This window comes from Ascaphus truei, unplaced genomic scaffold (genome assembly GCF_040206685.1).
Source record: "Ascaphus truei isolate aAscTru1 unplaced genomic scaffold, aAscTru1.hap1 HAP1_SCAFFOLD_3430, whole genome shotgun sequence".
Lineage (NCBI taxonomy): Eukaryota > Metazoa > Chordata > Amphibia > Anura > Ascaphidae > Ascaphus > Ascaphus truei.
In genome coordinates this window covers 1-18,932 of record NW_027456432.1, presented here as the reverse complement: position 1 = coordinate 18,932, position 18,932 = coordinate 1, and the positions used below count along the sequence as shown (strand labels likewise).

The window sequence follows — 18,932 nt, the reverse complement described above, 5'->3', positions numbered from 1 at the left end:
GGAACTCCCTCACACGGTATACGCCAAGCACCTTCTCTCCCCGCCTTTAAATGAAACCTAAAAACTCACCTCTTACGTTTCATTAACCTGGACTCATGGTTACTGTAACAGTCTCACTTACCCACCGTCAAGGCCAGGCACTGCCATCTACTGCACTTATTTATTTATTTTAAATATATGCCGCCTTTGATTACCTTTATTGAAAACTAATTACCTATCCTACCGATCGATTAGTTCTCCTGTGATCGATCAGCAAAGATTCCGCTTCCCGGGGATCACTAAACGACTGCCTTTCAGTTTCAATCAATCCTTCAGTCAGTGTAACTCAGCAGCTACAATGTATTCTTAAATTACTACGGTTGCATTATCTATTATTGTTACAGTTTGCAGCTCAAACTGCTGGGAACAATGGTAACACATTATCACAAGCAGGAAAGTGTTGCAAATATCTCACTCTGCTGGGGAGGTGGCTAAACCCTGCTATAGAAATCGAAGGATGCTCAGTATATTAAAACTCGTTAAAAATGGCATTGAGTTTAATTTAAAAAAAAAAAATGTATGGAGGGAAAAAAAACAAAAACCCATGTGGGACATTCTTGGATTGTTCCTTTTGTGGCTTTAGTGATATAACAAAGGGAGGAACAATCCAGTGAACACCTTTGCACAAGACCACATTTGTAAAATGTGACATGATTATACACAGAGTGGGCAGGTAGACTAACACATTCTTCCCCTTATCACCACGCTGTAACCAAGATAACCTGAAAACAAAGGGTGTAACCAGGCGCTCCTAAATAAAAGTGGGTATCTATCAATTACAAACGTGCAAATTATTGAGAATAAAGTGATTAAGTGAAATATTCAAAAAACCTTTACTATCAATATAACCTTCACCAAATTTAGTGAAAAAAGTGTAATTTAAAAGGTATAAGTGCAGCAGATCAAAAAAACCTTGTGGACCGTCCTCTGGTCCCCAAATATTGGGGATAGTCCAGATGTGGGGAGCGCTCGCAAGTATGGATACAGAAGATAAAAAAAATACAAATAATGGTGCAGCCAATAGGGGAAAATGTGTATAATAAAAAAGTATAATGATCCCACTCACAAAGGTATGATGGTGATATAAGCAGATCAGAGATACATCTCTCTCCGATAGGAGCACTGTGGCCAACCCACCTCTGTATTGTCAGTCTTGTATGTCTAAGGGCTGTTATATACTGTTTGCGGCCGTGCGAGCGTGTTCCTGTGCGAAGATGTGTGCACGTGCCTCACACGTTTTGTGTGTATACTGTGCGCGAGTGTAAGGTACTGTGTGTATGTATATGTGTGTGTATATGTGTGTGTATATGTGTGTGTATATGTGTGTGTATATGTGTGTGTGTGTTTAAATGCGTTTTCAAATAAATAGATAAATGAATCCTTTAATAACTTTTTTAAATAACGTTGTACACACACACACACACACACACACACACACACACACACACACACACACACACACATTTAGGCAGCGGCGCAAATTCTCTTTTTCTCATCTTCCCCCCTGTTGGCCGGTTCCACGCTCCCTGCCGCGCGCGCGGCACCATTATAGAATGACTGACTGACCTCAGCCAACTAAAACTGCCGCACGCACACGGCATAGCACGCACACGGCATAGCGCGCACACGGCATAGCACGCACACGGCATAGCGCGCACACGGCATAGCGCGCACACGGCATAGCGCGCACACGGCATAGCGCGCACACGGCATAGCACGCACACGGCATAGCACGCACACGCAGTATAGAACCGGCATTCTATGACAAGGATCCAGTATTCACGCAAAAAGGTAAAAGACAGACTCACAATGGACAGTATGTCTCAATCAGTGTATACTGCATAGACACAGGAATTACAGTATGTATACTGTGTACAATATACACTGATTGAGACATACTGCCCATTGTGAGTCTGTCTTTTACCTTTTTGCGTGAATACTGGATCCTTGTCATATAAGACATACAAGACTGACAATACAGAGGTGGGTTGGCCACAGTGCTCCTATCGGAGAGAGATGTATCTCTGGTCTGCTTATATCACCATCATACCTTTGTGAGTGGGATCATTATACTTTTTTATTCCCTATTGGCTGCACCATTATTTGTATTTTTTTTTTATCTTCTATATCCATAAGGAGACTTGTGAGCGCTCCCCACATCTGAACAACTAACCAAGATACATTCAGCAATGAGTCAGCCCAAAAATAACACCCCCCCCCCCCCCATCCCCTGAAGGAGCTAAATTATGCTTTATAGCAGTGTTTTCCAACCAGGGTTCCCCGTGCATCCGTAAAGGGTTCCCTTCAATTTTATGGTCATTTGAAAATTGTATCAAATAAGGAAGAATTTACAAAGCATCTGATCTCAGACGCGCTATTAGAGAGCGTTGGGGTTCCTTACAATGCATCCGATCTCAGACACGCTATTAGAGAGGGTTGGGGTTCCTTACAATGCATCTGATCTCAGACGCGCTATTAGAGAGGGTTGGGGTTCCTTACAAAGCATCTGATCTCAGACGTGCTATTAGAGAGGGTTGGGGTTCCTTACAATGCATCTGATCTCAGACGCGCTATTAGAGAGGATTGGGGTTCCTTACAATGCATGTGATCTCCGACGCGCTATTAGAGAGGGTTGGGGTTCCTTACAAAGCATCTGATCTCAGACGTGCTATTAGAGAGGGTTGGGGTTCCTTACAAAGCATCTGATCTCAGACGTGCTATTAGAGAGGGTTGGGGTTCCTTACAATGCATCTGATCTCAGACGCGCTATTAGAGAGGATTGGGGTTCCTTACAATGCATGTGATCTCCGACGCGCTATTAGAGAGGGTTGGGGTTCCTTACAAAGCATCTGATCTCAGACGTGCTATTAGAGAGGGTTGGGGTTCCTTACAATGCATCTGATCTCAGACGCGCTAATAGAGAGGGTTGGGGTTCCTTACAAAGCATCTGATCTCAGACGTGCTATTAGAGAGGGTTGGGGTTCCTTACAATGCATCTGATCTCAGACGCGCTATTAGAGAGGGTCGGGGTTCCTTACAATGCATCTGATCTCCGACGCGCTATTAGAGAGGGTGGAGGTTCCTTACAATGCATCTGATCTCCGACACGCTATTAGAGAGGGTTGGGGTTCCTTACAATACATCTGGTCTCCGACGCGCTATTAGAGAGGGTTGGGGGTTCCTCAGAAGTTTACTTAGTGTTCCTTAACCAAAAAAAAGGTTGAAACCCCCTGCTTTATAGAAACGTCTTTTCGATAAGGATACAATGTATCTTGTACTTTAGACCAGGGGTGCTCAACTCCCCAAGCCTGCAGGTCGTGCGCGTGACACGCACAGCTTCTCTTGGCCACGAAATGTTATGGAAAGACCCCGCTTCCTGAGGGCATTGTATGAACAGGACAGGGTGCGTTTCCTGCTCTCTAACACACCCATATAATGGTGGAGAGCACGGCAATGAAAGAGTTAACCCGCGGCAGGTATAGAGCCGATAAGTGCATGCATGGAATGTGCCTCTCCCTTCCTTCTCCCTGCACTCAGAACACAGGTACAGGCCCAAACACCGACACAGCCGAGACTCCCGGAATGTTCCGGAATGTGCCCTGATCTGGGGAAACCCAGCAAAGGGAGCAGAGACACACAGAGCAGGAGGTGAGGCGCGCGGGGTATACAGAAGAATCGTGGGTGCAAAGGGCATTATAAAAAGCAGTGATACTGTGTCCAATTCTTAGGAATTCTAAACATGTTCAACGTTGGAGTAAAGCTTATTTCCCAAAGATTTGTACAATATTTATGGTCTAAACCAGGGATCTCGAACTCCAACAGGCCATCTTTTATGGATATCCCTGCTTCAGCACAGGTGGCTCATTCAGTGGCTCAGTAGAAGACTGCACCACCTGTGCTGAAGCAGGGATATCTATAAAAGCTGGCCTGTTGGTGCCCCTTGAGGACGGAGTTCGAGACCCCTGGTCTAAACGATGGAAGGGAGAGGGGCAACACTGCCCGACGTAACACTACCCCACGTAACACTGCCCCACGTAACACTGCCCCACGTAACACTGCCCCAAGTAACACTACCCCACGTAACACTACCCCAAGTAACATTGCGCCAAGTAACACTGCCCCAAGTAACACAGCCCCATGTAACACTACCCCAAGTAACACTACCCCAAGTAACACTACCCCAAGTAACAGTACCCCAAGTAACAGTACCCCAAGTAACACTACCCCACGTAACACTACCCCAAGTAACACTACCCCACGTAACACTACCCCACGTAACACTACCCCACGTAACACTACCCCAAGTAACATTACCCCACGTAACACTACCCCAAGTAACAGCCCCAAGAAACACAGCCCCAATTAACACAGCTCCAAGTAACACAGCCCCAAGTAACACTGCCCCAAGTAACATTACCCCAAGTAACACTACCCCACGTAACATTACCCCACGTAACATTACCCCAAGTAACACTACCCCAAGTAACACTACCCCAAGTAACACTACCCCAAGTAACACTACCCCACGTAACATTACCCCAAGTAACACTACCCCAAGTAACATTACCCCAAGTAACATTACCCCAAGTAACACTACCCCACGTAACATTACCCCAAGTAACACTACCCCAAGTAACATTACCCCAAGTAACATTACCCCAAGTAACACTACCCCAAGTAACACTACCCCAAGTAACATTACCCCACGTAACACTACCCCAAGTAACACTGCCCCAAGTAACACTGCCCCAAGTAACACAGCCCCAAGTAACACTACCCCACGTAACACTACCCCAAGTAACACTACCCCACGTAACACTACCCCAAGTAACACTACCCCAAGTAACATTACCCCAAGTAACATTACCTGATGTAACACTACCCCAAGTAACATTACCCCAAGTAACATTACCCCAAGTAACATTACCTGATGTAACACTACCCCAAGTAACATTACCCCAAGTAACACTACCCCAAGTAACACTACCCCACGTAACACTACCCCACGTAACACTACCCCAAGTAACACTACCCCAAGTAACACTACCCCAAGTAACACTACCCCAAGTAACACTACCCCAAGTAACACTACCCCAAGTAACACAGCCCCAAGTAACACTACCCCAAGTAACACAGCCCCAAGTAACACAGCCCCAACTAACACTACCCCAAGTAACAGTACCCCAAGTAACACTACCCCACGTAACACAGCCCCACGTAACATTACTCCAAGTAACACTACCCCAAGTAACACTACCCCACGTAACATTACCCCAAGTAACACTACCCCAAGTAACACAGCCCCACGTAACACAGCCCCATGTAACATTACCGCAAGTAACACTACCCCAAGTAACACAGCCCCACGTAACACAGCCCCATGTAACATTACCCCAAGTAACACTACCCCACATAACACAGCCCCAAGTAACATTACCCCACGTAACACTACCCCAAGTAACACTACCCCACGTAACATTACCCCAAGTAACACTACCCCAAGTAACACTACCCCACGTAACATTACCCCAAGTAACACAGCCCCAAGTAACACAGCCCCAAGTAATATTACCCCACGTAACACTACCCCAAGTAACACAGCCCCAAGTAACATTTCCCTCCAACTGCCGGGGAGTGAGAATACAGTGAGATACTTGTATCTGTTCTTTCAGAATTGCTGATTTTTTGTTATAGTTTTGGAAATACTGTTCCCAGGAAGCACAATAATGAACCCCCAGATTACAGGAAGCACAAGAATGAATGAACACCCAGATTACAGGAAGCACAATAATCAATGAACCCCCAGATTACAGGAAGCACACGAATGAATGAACCCCCAGATTACAGGAAGCACAAGAATGAATGAACCCCCAGATTACAGGAAGCACATGAATTAACCCCCAGATTACAGGAAGCACAAGAATGAATGAACCCCCAGATTACAGGAAGCACAATAATTAACCCCCAGATTACAGGAAGCACAAGAATGAATGAACCCCCAGATTACAGGAAGCACACGAATTAACCCCCAGATTACAGGAAGCACACGAATGAATGAACCCCCAGATTACAGGAAGCACAATAATTAACCCCCAGATTACAGGAAGCACACGAATGAATGAACCCCCAGATTACAAGAAGTACACGAATGAATGAACCACCAGATTACAGGAAGTACACGAATGAATGAACCCCCAGATTACAGGAAGCACAAGAATTAACCCCCAGATTACAGGAAGCACAAGAATGAACCCGCAAATTACAGGAAGCACAAGAATGAACCCGCAAATTACAGGAAGCACAAGAATTAATGAACCCCCCAGATTACAGGAAGCACAAGAATGAACCATCGGATTACAAGAAGCGCAAGAATGAATGCCCCCCCACCCCCATATTAAAGGAAGCACAAGAATAAATGAACACCCCCATGTTACACGAAGAAACAGAATGAATTACCAAAGTCACTCTACCCAGGAGCGGTCGTCCTACCAAACTCTCTACAAGAACAAACCAGCAAATCATCCAGGAAGTCACAAAGAACCTCAGAGTAACGTCCAAGGATCTGCAGGCCACTCTCACCTCGGCTAATGTGAGTGTTCATGACTCGACATTCAGAAAAAGACGGAACTAGAATGGTGTTCATGGAAGGATAGCCAGGAGGAAACCACCGCTCTCTAAAAAGAACATCTGAAGTTCTCCAAAGAGCACATAGATGATCCAGAACACTTCTGGAACAATGTTCTCTGGACAGACGAGGCAAAGGTAGAACTTTTTGGCCTCAATGAGAAACGTTATGTTTGGTGAAAACCAAACACTGCATTCGAACAGACATATCTCATCCCAACCGTCAAGCATGGTGGTGGGAGTGTGATGGTTTCGGGCTGCTTTCCTGCCTCAGGACCTGGACGGTTTGCCATCATTGACACAACCATGAATTCTGCATTGTCTCAGAAGATTCTAGAGGAGAATGTCAGGCCATCCGTCCGTGCGCTGAAGTGAAAGTGGGTCATGCAGCAAGACAATGATCCTAAACATACAAGCGGATCTACAGAAGAATGGCTGCAGAAGAAGAAATTCTGCGGTTAGAATAGCCACAGTCCGGACCTAAACCCCATGGAAATGTTGTGGCAGGACCGGAAGTGAGCTGTCCATGCAAGGAGCCCTCAAATGTCACTGATCTGAAGCAGTTCTGTAAGGAGGAACGGGCCAAAATTCCTCAGAACCAATGTGACGTCAGGCGCATGAGAAGCACGAGCGATTCGTGTCCTGTTGAAAAGTTGTAGTCGCGTGACATCATGGAAGGAATACGCCCTCATGTGATGCGCCAACGAGCGGCTGAATCAAATATCTTTGCGTCTGCAAGCAGCTGAGCGCTCACGGGCGCGTACGCTGGACAGTCTCATTGCGATCATGTGTTTGATCGCGTGTCGCATGAGCGCGCTTAGCTTCACCCTGGACGAGGCCTAAAGGGTCACATACTTTCTCACACGTTACATAATTACATGTACACGGATATTGAATATTTAATCATTCGTAGATAAATACATTTTGAAAAAGTATCATGTTTTTGTGTCATTTGTTTGATCAGGTTATTTGTATCTATTATTAGGACTTAGATTAAGATCTAATAACATTTTAGGTTTGAAATATGTGAAAATCCTAAGGGGCGTCACAAACGCTTTCGCTCCTGTACATACACAGGGTGAATGCATTGCTAGACCCCCTGCTGTCTTTGCATGTGGTTACATAATGCTGTGTATGTTGCTGGACACTCAGCAGGAAAGAGATTAACAGCTTGAAATAGTCCAGCACCTATTTACACACTCGCCCACCTCTAAAAGCAAAGTCCAACTTAATGCACCCGCTCTGAGGTGAGAGAGAGAGACACACACAGAGAGACAGAGACACACAGAGAGAGAGAGAGAGAGAGAGACAGAGAGAGAGAGAGAGAGAGAGAGACAGAGAGAGAGAGAGAGAGAGAGAGAGAGAGAGACAGAGAGAGAGACAGAGAGAGAGAGAGACACAGACTGAGACAGAGAGACAGAGACACAGAGAGAGAGAGAGAGAGACACACAGAGAGAGAGAGAGAGACACAGAGAGAGAGACACAGAGAGAGAGAGAGAGAGAGAGAGACACACACACACAGAGAGAGACACACAGAGAGAGAGAGAGACACACAGTGACACACAGAGAGAGAGAGAGACACACACACAGAGAGAGAGAGAGACACACAGAGAGAAGGAGGAGAAAGAGGAGAGAGGAGGAGAGAGAAGGAGCAGGAGTTAGAGGAGGAGGAAGAGAGAAGGGGGGTAGAGAGAGAAGGGGAGGGGGAGAGGGAGAGCGCGCCCCCACTGCTTAAAAGCCTCTTTGGTCAGGTAAAGATGGGAAGGTGTGATACTGAAACATATTCTGGGTCTCTGTACAGCATTAGTTTAATAGGATGACATGTCCCCTTCATGGTAATGAGGCACTTTGGAGTCAGTTCCCCAGAAGCCCCATACAGAGCGCGTGGAATTCATTGAATTCCTGTAGTAGGGATCGTCTCAGTCTGTTATTCAAAGAGTGAAACTGTATCAGAATTTCAAGATAAACCATTGATTTGCTAACGCTTGTAAATGGATTTAAATTTACATACAAATAAGTAATTATTTGGTGTTCCCAAGGCGGCTCAGGAAGAAAGCAATAGCACAAAGCCACTTCTTTAAACACATCCCTTTATCTACACCAGTGGTTTCCAACCTGTTTTTGGATAAGGAACCCCAAGTGAAATTCTGAGGAACCCCAACCCTCTCTAATAACACAGCTTAGATCAGATATATTGTAAGGAACCCCAACCCTCTCTAATAGCGCATCTGAGATCAGATGCATTGTAAGGAACCCCAACCCTCTCTAATAGCGCGTCTGAGATCAGATGCATTGTAAGGAACCCCAACCCTCTCTAATAGCGCATCTGAGATCAGATGCATTGTAAGGAACCCCAACCCTCTCTAATAGCGCGTCTGAGATCAGATGCATTGTAAGGAACCCCAACCCTCTCTAATAGCGCGTCTGAGATCAGATGCATTGTAAGGAACCCCAACCCTCTCTAATAGCGCGTCTGAGATCAGATGCATTGCAGGGAACCCCAACCCTCTCTAATAGCGCGTCTGAGATCAGATGCATTGTAAGTAACCCTTTAAGGACGCCCGGGGAACCGTGGTGGGAAAACACTGCTCTACACAATCACATTGCACCACAGCAAATAATGCAGACTGGGGTATCGCAGGGAAGTGTGTGTTTAAGATGACAAAGCAGTTTATAGAATAATACCCATTGTTTCTGTACGGTGGGTCTGTGCTCGTCCAGTACCTCAGTATCTATATCCCGGTCTCACCAGAGCTGGTTTTGCCTGTCATGGAACCTCCTCTTTGCGGGTATGGGGGTGCGGGGTATATGGGGGTGCGCGTTTCCTTTTATAGAGCTGGTGTTGCCTGTCATGGAACCTCCTCGGTATGGGGGTGGGGGGGGGCTGGTGTGGGGTTATGGGGGTGGGGGGGTTTGTGGTGTAGTGTATGGGGGTGCACGTTTCCTTTTATAGAGCTGGTTTTGCCTGTCATTGAACCTCCTCTGGTTCTTAATCTTGATGGATGGGTTTCCCTGTTTGACATTTACTGAATGCGCAGGAATCACATTAAGAAACATTTCATCTGCAGTTTCAAATAAGACAGATATTTGTACAGAAATCCCCCACTATGTGTCCTAAATTCCCCCATGGGGCAGAAGGCAGCACTGCCAAACATCTCACAGGAGTGTGGGGGAGGCTATATGAGAGTGTGCACGCATGGAAGTGTGCGTGCGTGCGCATGGGACTGAGTGTGCAAATGTGTATGCGTGCATGGGAGTGTGTGCACGCATGGGAGTGTGCATAGGAGGGGAGTGTGTGTATGAGTGTGTGTATGTGCACAGGAGGAGTGTGTGTGTGTGTGAGTATGTGCATGTGCATAGGAGGGGGGGTGAATGTGCATAGGCAGGGTGTGTGTATGGGAGTATGTGCATAGGAGGGGTGTGTGTGTATGGGAGTATGTGCATAGCAGGGGAGTGTGTGTTTGTGAGTGTGTGTGCGCAAGTATGCACGAGTGTGCATAGGAGGGGTATGTGAGTGTGAATGTGTTTGAGTGTGTATGCGAGTGTGTGTGCATAGGAGGGGTGTGTGTTTGTGTGTGCATAGGAGGGGTGTGAGTATGTGAGTGTGTGTGCATAGGAGGGGAGTGTGTGTGTGAGAGTATATAGGAGTGGTGTGAGTATGTGAGTGTGTGCATAGGAGGGGGGTGTGTGAGTATATAGGAGTGGTGTGAGTATGTGAGTGTGTATGCATAGGAGGGGAGTGTGTGAGTATATAGGAGTGGTGTGAGTATGTGAGTGTGTGTGCATAGGAGGGGAGTGTGTGTGAGTATATAGGAGTGGAAGGTAGAGGTTTCTCACCATTGTGCTGCTCTCTGTGACCTGGAGTCCGGGGTCTCTCACTTACCCTCCCACATTCACTCACTTTATCCCCCGCGTCTCTCCTCTCACCCAGTCAGTCTCTCTCAGGCCTGTCTCTCACAGTCTCAGTCTCAGTCACAGGTCTGTGTCTCTCTCTCTCTCAGGGCGGGTCCGGCAGGTGAGCTCTAACGTTATAGGGGCGGGGATACAACCGCCGCCTGGTGGTCACTCAGTGCACTGCAGGGAGACACCTGCACACAGATAGACACTCCACCACTACCACTCACCCCGCAACATGCATACTGCAAACACACACACACGCAACATGCATACTGCAAACACACACACACACACACGCAACATGCATACTGCAAACACACACACACACACACACACCAACATGCATACTGCAAACACACACACACACACACACACACACACACACACACACACACACACACACACACACACACACACACTGTATCATGCATACTGCAAACACACACACACTGCAACATGCATACTGCAAACACACACACTGCAACATGCATACTGCAAACACACACACTGCAACATGCATACTGCAAACACACACACACACACTGCAACATGCATACTGCAAACACACACACACACACACACACTGCAACATGCATACTGCAAACACACACACACACACACTGCAACATGCATACTGCAAACACACACACTGCAACATGCATACTGCACACACACACACACACACACACACACACACTGCAACATGCATACTGCAAACACACACACACACACACTGCAACCACACACACACTGCAACATGCATACTGCAAACACACACACATACATACTGCAAAACACACTACACACTGCAACATGCATACTACAAACACACATAAAAATACATACGGCAAAACACACTACACACTGCAAAACACACACACAGCCACACATACATACTGCAAAACACACACACAGCCACACATACATACTGCAAAACACACAGCCACACATACATACTGCAAAACGCACACACAGTAACATACATACTGCAACACACCACACACAGTAACATACTGCAACACACCACACACTGCAATATACATACTGCAAACACACACGCCAGGGCAGTGCAACACACACTACAAACACTGCGCTGCAGATAGATATTTAGGTGTGCAGTGCAATACACACAATCACACAAAGCAGACAGACAGAACCTTTCTCTACATTGCGCATGCACACACACACACCAAGATTTGCAGAGGCAGCACCTGTGCAATGTAACACACACACACAGCAAGTCTCTGCAATGCAACACACATGCACACCTTGTTACCTGTACTAAACATGTAACATTTAAGAACGGACACTCCTTATATTCTGCACACTGTGCATTACACTGTATGGATTGCACGCTCATCAGAGCAGAGGCCCGTACATGTGACATGAAGGGTACACGTGTAAAGCCCAACACACCATCAGCTGAACACGGACGGACGCAGTAACAAGGCGAACACCTGGGAGACCAGCTGATTTATCTCATTTTAATACAAAGGACCATGAAAGCGTCAGCATTCAAGAATCATCGTTTTCATAAAAAGTACACCCCCCCCCCCCCCCCACAAATAAACCCGAGCGTGGCGCGGGTGGCTCCTCCCCGCACGATGTCCCACGTCCTCCTGTGTCCAGGGCCTAAAGGAGCAGTGGTAGCCACCATTACTTGCATTTTGGAGTTTGACCTGTTCCCGCGAGCCCTGGAGATGATGCCCTCATTCCCTGACCCCTGACCCCGGCTCGTGCATCCAAATACAACAAAATAGATGACAATTACAAAGGATGCCTTTAACCTCTCTCCTGCCAGAATGGCTTCTATAATTCCGCAGTGACTGGGAACACGGCACAGGGCAGCATGTCTGGCCTGATCTTTTGAGGTCAGGGGTCCGCCTGTCTGACCTGATGCTGAGGTCAGCGTGTCTGACCTGATGCTGAGGTCAGCGTGTCTGACCTGATGCTGAGGTCAGGGGTCCACCTGTCTGACCTGATCTTTTGAGGTCAGGGGTCCGCCTGTCTGACCTGATGCTGAGGTCAGGGGGCAGCCAGTCTGACCAGATGTGGAGGTCAGGGGACAGCCAGTCAGACCTTATGTTGAGGTCAGGTGTCAGCTGTGTGACCTAATGCTGAGGTCAAGCCTGCCTATACACGGAGCGGGATTTTTTGGGTTCCTAATAAAAACATTTAAATAAATAAAAATTCCAACTTAAATGTCAAATACAGAAGCCCCCCCGCCCCCTTAGTCAGATGCTGATAATTACTAGGTAGCTAAATATTTTCCCTGCAGGGGTTAACCCTTTCCTCTGCAGCAGATGTCCCTAACAGCCGCGCACTCTGACCTCTGACCTCACAGTCCAATAGGAAAAGGGAAACAAAAAACCCAAAAAATTATTCACATTAAAAAAAAAAAAAAAATATTCCAACCTAACAGGGAAGTAAAGGAGAGAAGAATGTGCTGAAATAAAGAGATACACGTAGACACGCAACTTTGTGTGGGAGCGTCACAGTATAGGGGTTAGGTCACAGTATAGGGGGCAGGTCACAGTATAGGGGACAGGTCACAGTATAGGGGACAGGTCACAGTATAGGGGACAGGTCACAATCCGGACGGCAAACAGCTTAGCAGCGGGTTAGATCAGGGAGGTCAGCTCCAGTCATCAAGCCCCGTCAACAGGTCAGGTTTTAAGGATATCCCAGGTGGCTCAATCAGTGGCTCAGTCAAAGAATGAGCCACCTGTGCTTAAGCAAAGATTGATTGAGCCACCTGTGGGATATACTGAAAACCTGACCTGTTTGGGGGAGGCTTGAGGACTGGAGTTGACCCCCCTGAATTAGACCACAGTATGAAGGCGTCATGCAGGTTACAAACACTCCCGCACAGCTGAGGCGCCTCCCTCCTGCCCCAGGTGGGGGGACACACGTTCTGAGCTGGGAAAGAGGCGAGATGTGGGCAGGTGGAACAGGTAAGACTTTCTTACAACAACAAAATGAATTATAATTGTACATTGAGGACCAGGGCTGAAAACATGATTCTGTGGGAGGCCTCAGGTGCTGAACGCTGGGGCTGAGGGTAAAAATACTGAAACGGGGGCATGCTGCAGAGAAAAGCCCCCCCGGGACAGCAACGTTCAGTGTCTCCAGAGAGGGGCAGCCGCCCCCGGAACCGCCCTCTCCCCAATAATAGAAATATCCGCCTTGACGCCATGATCCTGTGCGAGCTCCGGCTGCTGCTCTCCTCTCTCCAACGTATTAAAAAATAAAACCCCATTGACGTTTAGTAAAAGGGAGGAAGTCCGCATCCAAACCCCCACTCCCCGCCCTCCTGCCGGGCACACTGTCCTCTGGTCGGGTGGCACGGGGGTTACATGATGCCGTTGGTCAGGTACTGGAAGCCATCGTACAACTTGGTGGTGATTGACCTCATGCTTCCGTCCACCATCTGCTCCACCAGGACCTGCAGCTGCTCCTCCGTCATGTTCATGTGGAAACGCTCCTTCAGGTTCCGGATGGTGCTGGAGCCGTGGAAGCAGGGCAGCTGGGAACCTGTGCATGATGGGAACAGAGGGTGAGAAGAACGGCAGCAAGAGGTGCTCCCAGGCTGCGCTGCACCCTACCCTGTCCCGCTGCACCCTACCCCGTGCCGCTGCACCCCACCCCTGCATGACTCCTGGGCTTCTCCTATAACCGTGGGCGGGCTGACGGCGTCCGTGTTACACTCTGAGACAATGCCACATTTACTGCCCCACGGGACATGTGGAAGCATGTATATGTCCCCTCTGCTTCATGTCTGCACGTTGGGGTTCTATCGGACTGATCTCTCCTGCCGCCTATGGCTTTCTTAATGATCTTCAAATCTCAAAACAACTTGTTTTTATGCGACAAGTATACATACAGTCATGTGAAAAAGAAAGTACACCCTCTTTGAATTCCATGGTTTTACATATCCGGACATAATAACAATCATCTGTTCCTTAGCAGGTCTTAAAATTAGGTAAATACAACCTCAGATGAAGAACAACACATGACATATTGCACCGTGTCATGATTTATTTAACAAAAATAAAGCCAAAATGGATAAGCTATGTGTGAAAAACTAAGTACGCCTTATGATTCGATAGCTTGTAGAACCACCTTTAGCAGCAATAACTTGAAGTAATCATTTTCTGTATGACTTTATCAGTCTCTCACATCGTTGTGGAGGAATTTTGGCCCACTCTTCTTTACAACTTTGCTTCAGTTCATTGAGGTTTGTGGGCATTTGTTTATGCACAGCTCTCTTAAGGTCCAGCCACAGCATTTCAATCAGGTTGAGATATAGATTTTGACTGGGCCATTGCAACACCTTGATTCTTTTCTTTTTCAGCCATTCTGTTGTAGATTTGCTGTTGTGCTTGGGATCATTGTCCTGTTGCATGACCCAATTTCGGTCAAGCTTTAGCTGTCGGACAGATGGCCTCACATTTGACTCTAGAATACTTTGGTATACAGAAGATTTCCTGGTCGACTCAATGACGGCAAGGTTCCCAGGTCCTGTGGTTGCAAAACAAGCCCAAATCATCACCCCTCCACCACAGTGCTTGACAGTTGGTATGAGGTGTTGGTGCTAATATGCTGTGGTTGGTTTTCGCAATACGTGGCGCTGTGCATTATGGCCAAACATCTCCACTTTGGTCTCATCTGTCCAAAGGACATTGTTCCAGAAGTCTTGTGGTTTGTTCAGATGCAACTTTGCAAACCTAAGCCGTGCTGCCACGTTCTTTTTAGGGAGAAGAGGCTTTCTCCTGGCAACCCTTCCAAACAAACCATACTTGTTCAGTTTTTTTCTAATTGTACTGTCATGAACTTTAACATTTAACATGCTAACTGAGGTCTGTAGAGTCTGAGATGTAACTCTTTGTTTTTTTGCACTTTCTCTGAGCATTGCACAGTCTGACCTCGAGGTGAATTTGCTGGGACGTCCACTCCTGGGAAGATTGGCAACTGTCTTGAATGTTTTCCACTTTTGAATAATCTTTCTCACTGTAGAATGATGGACTTTAAATTGTTTGGAAATGGCCTTATAACCCTTCCCAGATTGATGGGCAGCAACAATTGCTTCTCTAAGATCATTGCTGATGTCTTTCCTCCTTGGCATTGTTAACACACACCTGAATGCTCCAGACCAGCAAACTGCTAAAACTTTGGCTTTTATAGAGGTGGTCACACTTGCTGGTGATCAATTAATCAAGGGCATTTGATTAGCAGCACCTGTCTGCTACTTACCATCTTAATTCCTATGGAAGCAGTAAGGGTGTACTTAGTTTCACACACATAGCTTCTCCATTTTGGCTTTATTTTTGTTAAATAAATCATGACACGGTGTAATATGTCATGTGTTGTTGTTCCTCTGAGGTTGTATTTACCTAATTTTAAGACCGGCTAAGGAACAGTTGATTGTTATTATGTCCTGATATGTAAAACCATGGAATTCAAAGAGGGTGTACTTTCTTTTTCACACCACTGTACATGAGCCCAGCTTAGTAAGCAGGGAGCTCTTCCAAATGATCAACATTGCGGTGATCTACGAGAATACACACGAGACCCTCTACAGACTGGCAAAAAGCGCCGGGCCCCAAACTCTCATACAGAATAGTTTCACAATGAGGCGATTAGTAAGAAAGGTATTTTATCTGGCCACGTGGTCAGGCAGCTGCACTGCTACCGTCCTGCCCCCGCTCTGCTACCGTCCTGCCCCCGCTCTGCTACCGTCCTGCCCCCGCGCTGCTACCTTCCTGCCCCCGCGCTGCTACCTTCCTGCCCCCGCGCTGCTACCGTCCTGCCCCCGCTCTGCTACCGTCCTGCCCCCGCTCTGCTACCGTCCTGCCCCCGCTCTGCTACCGTCCTGCCCCCGCTCTGCTACCGTCCTGCCCCCGCGCTGCTACCTTCCTGCCCCCGCTCTGCTACCTTCCTGCCCCCGCTCTGCTACCTTCCTGCCCCCGCTCTGCTACCGTCCTGCCCCCGCTCTGCTACCGTCCTGCCCCCGCTCTGCTACCTTCCTGCCCCCGCGCTGCTACCTTCCTGCCCCCGCTCTGCTACCGTCCTGCCCCCGCTCTGCTACCGTCCTGCCCCCGCGCTGCTACCGTCCTGCCCCCGCGCTGCTACCTTCCTGCCCCCGCGCTGCTACCTTCCTGCCCCCGCGCTGCTACCTTCCTGCCCCCGCGCTGCTACCTTCCTGCCCCCGCGCTGCTACCTTCCTGCCCCCGCGCTGCTACCTTCCTGCCCCCGCGCTGCTACCTTCCTGCCCCCGCGCTGCTACCTTCCTGCCCCCGCGCTGCTACCTTCCTGCCCCCGCGCTGCTACCTTCCTGCCCCCGCGCTGCTACCTTCCTGCCCCCGCGCTGCTACCTTCCTGCCCCCGCGCTGCTACCTTCCTGCCCCCGCGCTGCTACCTTCCTGCCCCCGCGCTGCTACCTTCCTGCCCCCGCGCTGCTACCTTCCTGCCCCCGCGCTGCTACCTTCCTGCCCCCGCGCTGCTACCTTCCTGCCCCCGCGCTGCTACCTTCCTGCCCCCGCGCTGCTACCTTCCTGCCCCCGCGCTGCTACCTTCCTGCCCCCGCTCTGCTACCTTCCTGCCCCCGCGCTGCTACTTTCCTGCCCCCGCGCTGCTACCTTCCTGCCCCCGCGCTGCTACCTTCCTGCCCCCGCGCTGCTACCTTGCTGCCCCCGCTCTGCTACCTTCCTGCCCCCGCGCTGCTACCTTCCTGCCCCTTCCTACCTTCCTGCCCCCGCGCTGCTACCTTCCTGCCCCTTCCTACCTTGCTGCATGATCTCCACAATCTGGACCACTTTGTCCATGTGCTTGCGAGCGGCGATCAGTCCCTGCAGCATCAGCATCTTGTAATAATTGAACATGTCTCCATTCAGCCCGCCCATCACCTGCACACCGGACAGAAGTACAACACAGGGCGTCACGGACACGGTATGCCCCCGTCATGGTGCGCTGGGAGTCACGGTATCCCCCCCACCCCTCCCCCGTCATAGTGCGCCCGGAGTCACGGTATCCCCCCCCACCCCTCTCCCGTCATGGTGAGCCCGGAGTCACGGTATCCCCCCCACCCCTCCCCCGTCATGGTGCGCCTGGAGTCACGGTAGCCCCCCCCCACCCCTCCACCGTCATGGTGCGCCCCGAGTCACGGTATCCCCCCCCACCCCTCCCCCGTCATGGTGCGCCCCGAGTCACGGTATCCCCCCCACCCCTCCCCCGTCATAGTGCGCCCGGAGTCACGGTATCCCCCCCCACCCCTCCCCCGTCATGGTGAGCCCGGAGTCACGGTATCCCCCCCACCCCTCCCCCGTCATGGTGCGCCTGGAGTCACGGTAGCCCCCCCCCACCCCTCCCCCGTCATGGTGCGCCCCGAGTCACGGTATGCCCCCGCCATGATACGAAAGAGAGGCGCGCGCAGAGGCAGACCGAGAGAGAGAGGAGCGCAGAGGCAGACCGAGAGAGAGAGAGATGGGCGCAGAGGCAGACCGAGAGAGAGAGGGGCGCAGAGGCAGACCGAGAGAGAGAGGAGCGCAGAGGCAGACCGAGAGAGAGAGGAGCGCAGAGGCAGACCGAGAGAGAGAGAGATGGGCGCAGAGGCAGACCGAGAGAGAGAGGGGCGCAGAGGCAGACCGAGAGAGAGAGGAGCGCAGAGGCAGACCGAGAGAGAGAGAGAGAGAGAGGGGCGCAGAGGCAGACCGAGAGAGAGAGAGGGGCGCAGAGGCAGACCGAGAGAGAGAGAGAGAGAGAGGCGCAGATGCAGACCGAGAGAGAGAGAGGGGCGCAGAGGCAGACCGAGAGAGAGAGGCGCAGATGCAGACCGAGAGAGAGAGAGGCGCAGAGGCAGACCGAGAGAGAGAGAGGGGCGCAGAGGCAGACCGAGAGAGAGAGAGGGGCGCAGAGGCAGACCGAGAGAGAGAGAGGCGCAGAGGCAGACCGAGAGAGAGAGAGAGAGGCGCAGAGACAGACCAAGAGAGAGAGAGGAGCGCAGAGGCAGACCGAGAGAGAGGAGCGCAGAGGCAGACCGAGAGAGAGAGAGGGGCGCAGAGGCAGACCGAGAGAGTGAGAGAGAGGCGCATGCAGAGGCAGACCGAGAGAGAGAGAGAGAGGCGCACGCAGAGGCAGACCGAGAGAGAGAGAGAGAGGGACCGAGAGAGAGAGAGAGGGGCGCAGAGGCAGAAAGAGAGAGAGAGGGAAAGAGAGAGAGAGAGAGACCGAGAGAGAGAGGCGCGCAGAGGCAGAGAGAGAGAGAGAGAGGCAGAGAGAGAGAGAGACAGAGAGAGAGAGAGACCGAGAGAGAGAGGCGCGCAGGGGCAGAGAGAGAGGCAGAGAGAGAGACCGAGAGAGAAAGAGAGAGGCGC

The 18,932-nt window shown here is 49.8% G+C and overlaps 1 protein-coding gene across 1 annotated transcript; it reads right to left on the bottom strand.

Moving 5' to 3' along the window:
- Positions 1 to 12,045: 12,045 nt before the first annotated feature.
- LOC142483610 (phosphatidylinositol 4-kinase beta-like) lies at positions 12,046 to 17,467 on the bottom strand. Its single transcript, XM_075583622.1, has 2 exons — positions 17,345 to 17,467; positions 12,046 to 14,094 (listed from the first exon to the last, which is right to left on the bottom strand). Exons 1-2 carry the CDS (start codon positions 17,460 to 17,462, stop codon positions 13,913 to 13,915), a joined length of 300 nt encoding a protein of 99 aa, XP_075439737.1. The 5' UTR covers positions 17,463 to 17,467; the 3' UTR covers positions 12,046 to 13,912.
- Positions 17,468 to 18,932: the final 1,465 nt, after the last annotated feature.

Bases quoted from the DNA above. Each gene is read 5' to 3' on its own strand.
- LOC142483610 (XM_075583622.1), bottom strand. From the start codon at position 17,462: ATGGGCGGGCTGAATGGAGACATGTTCAATTATTACAAGATGCTGATG. The intron at 14,095-17,344 runs GTAGGAAGGGGC...CATCATGCACAG, and splicing joins TGTGGAGATCATGCAGCAAG to GTTCCCAGCTGCCCTGCTTC.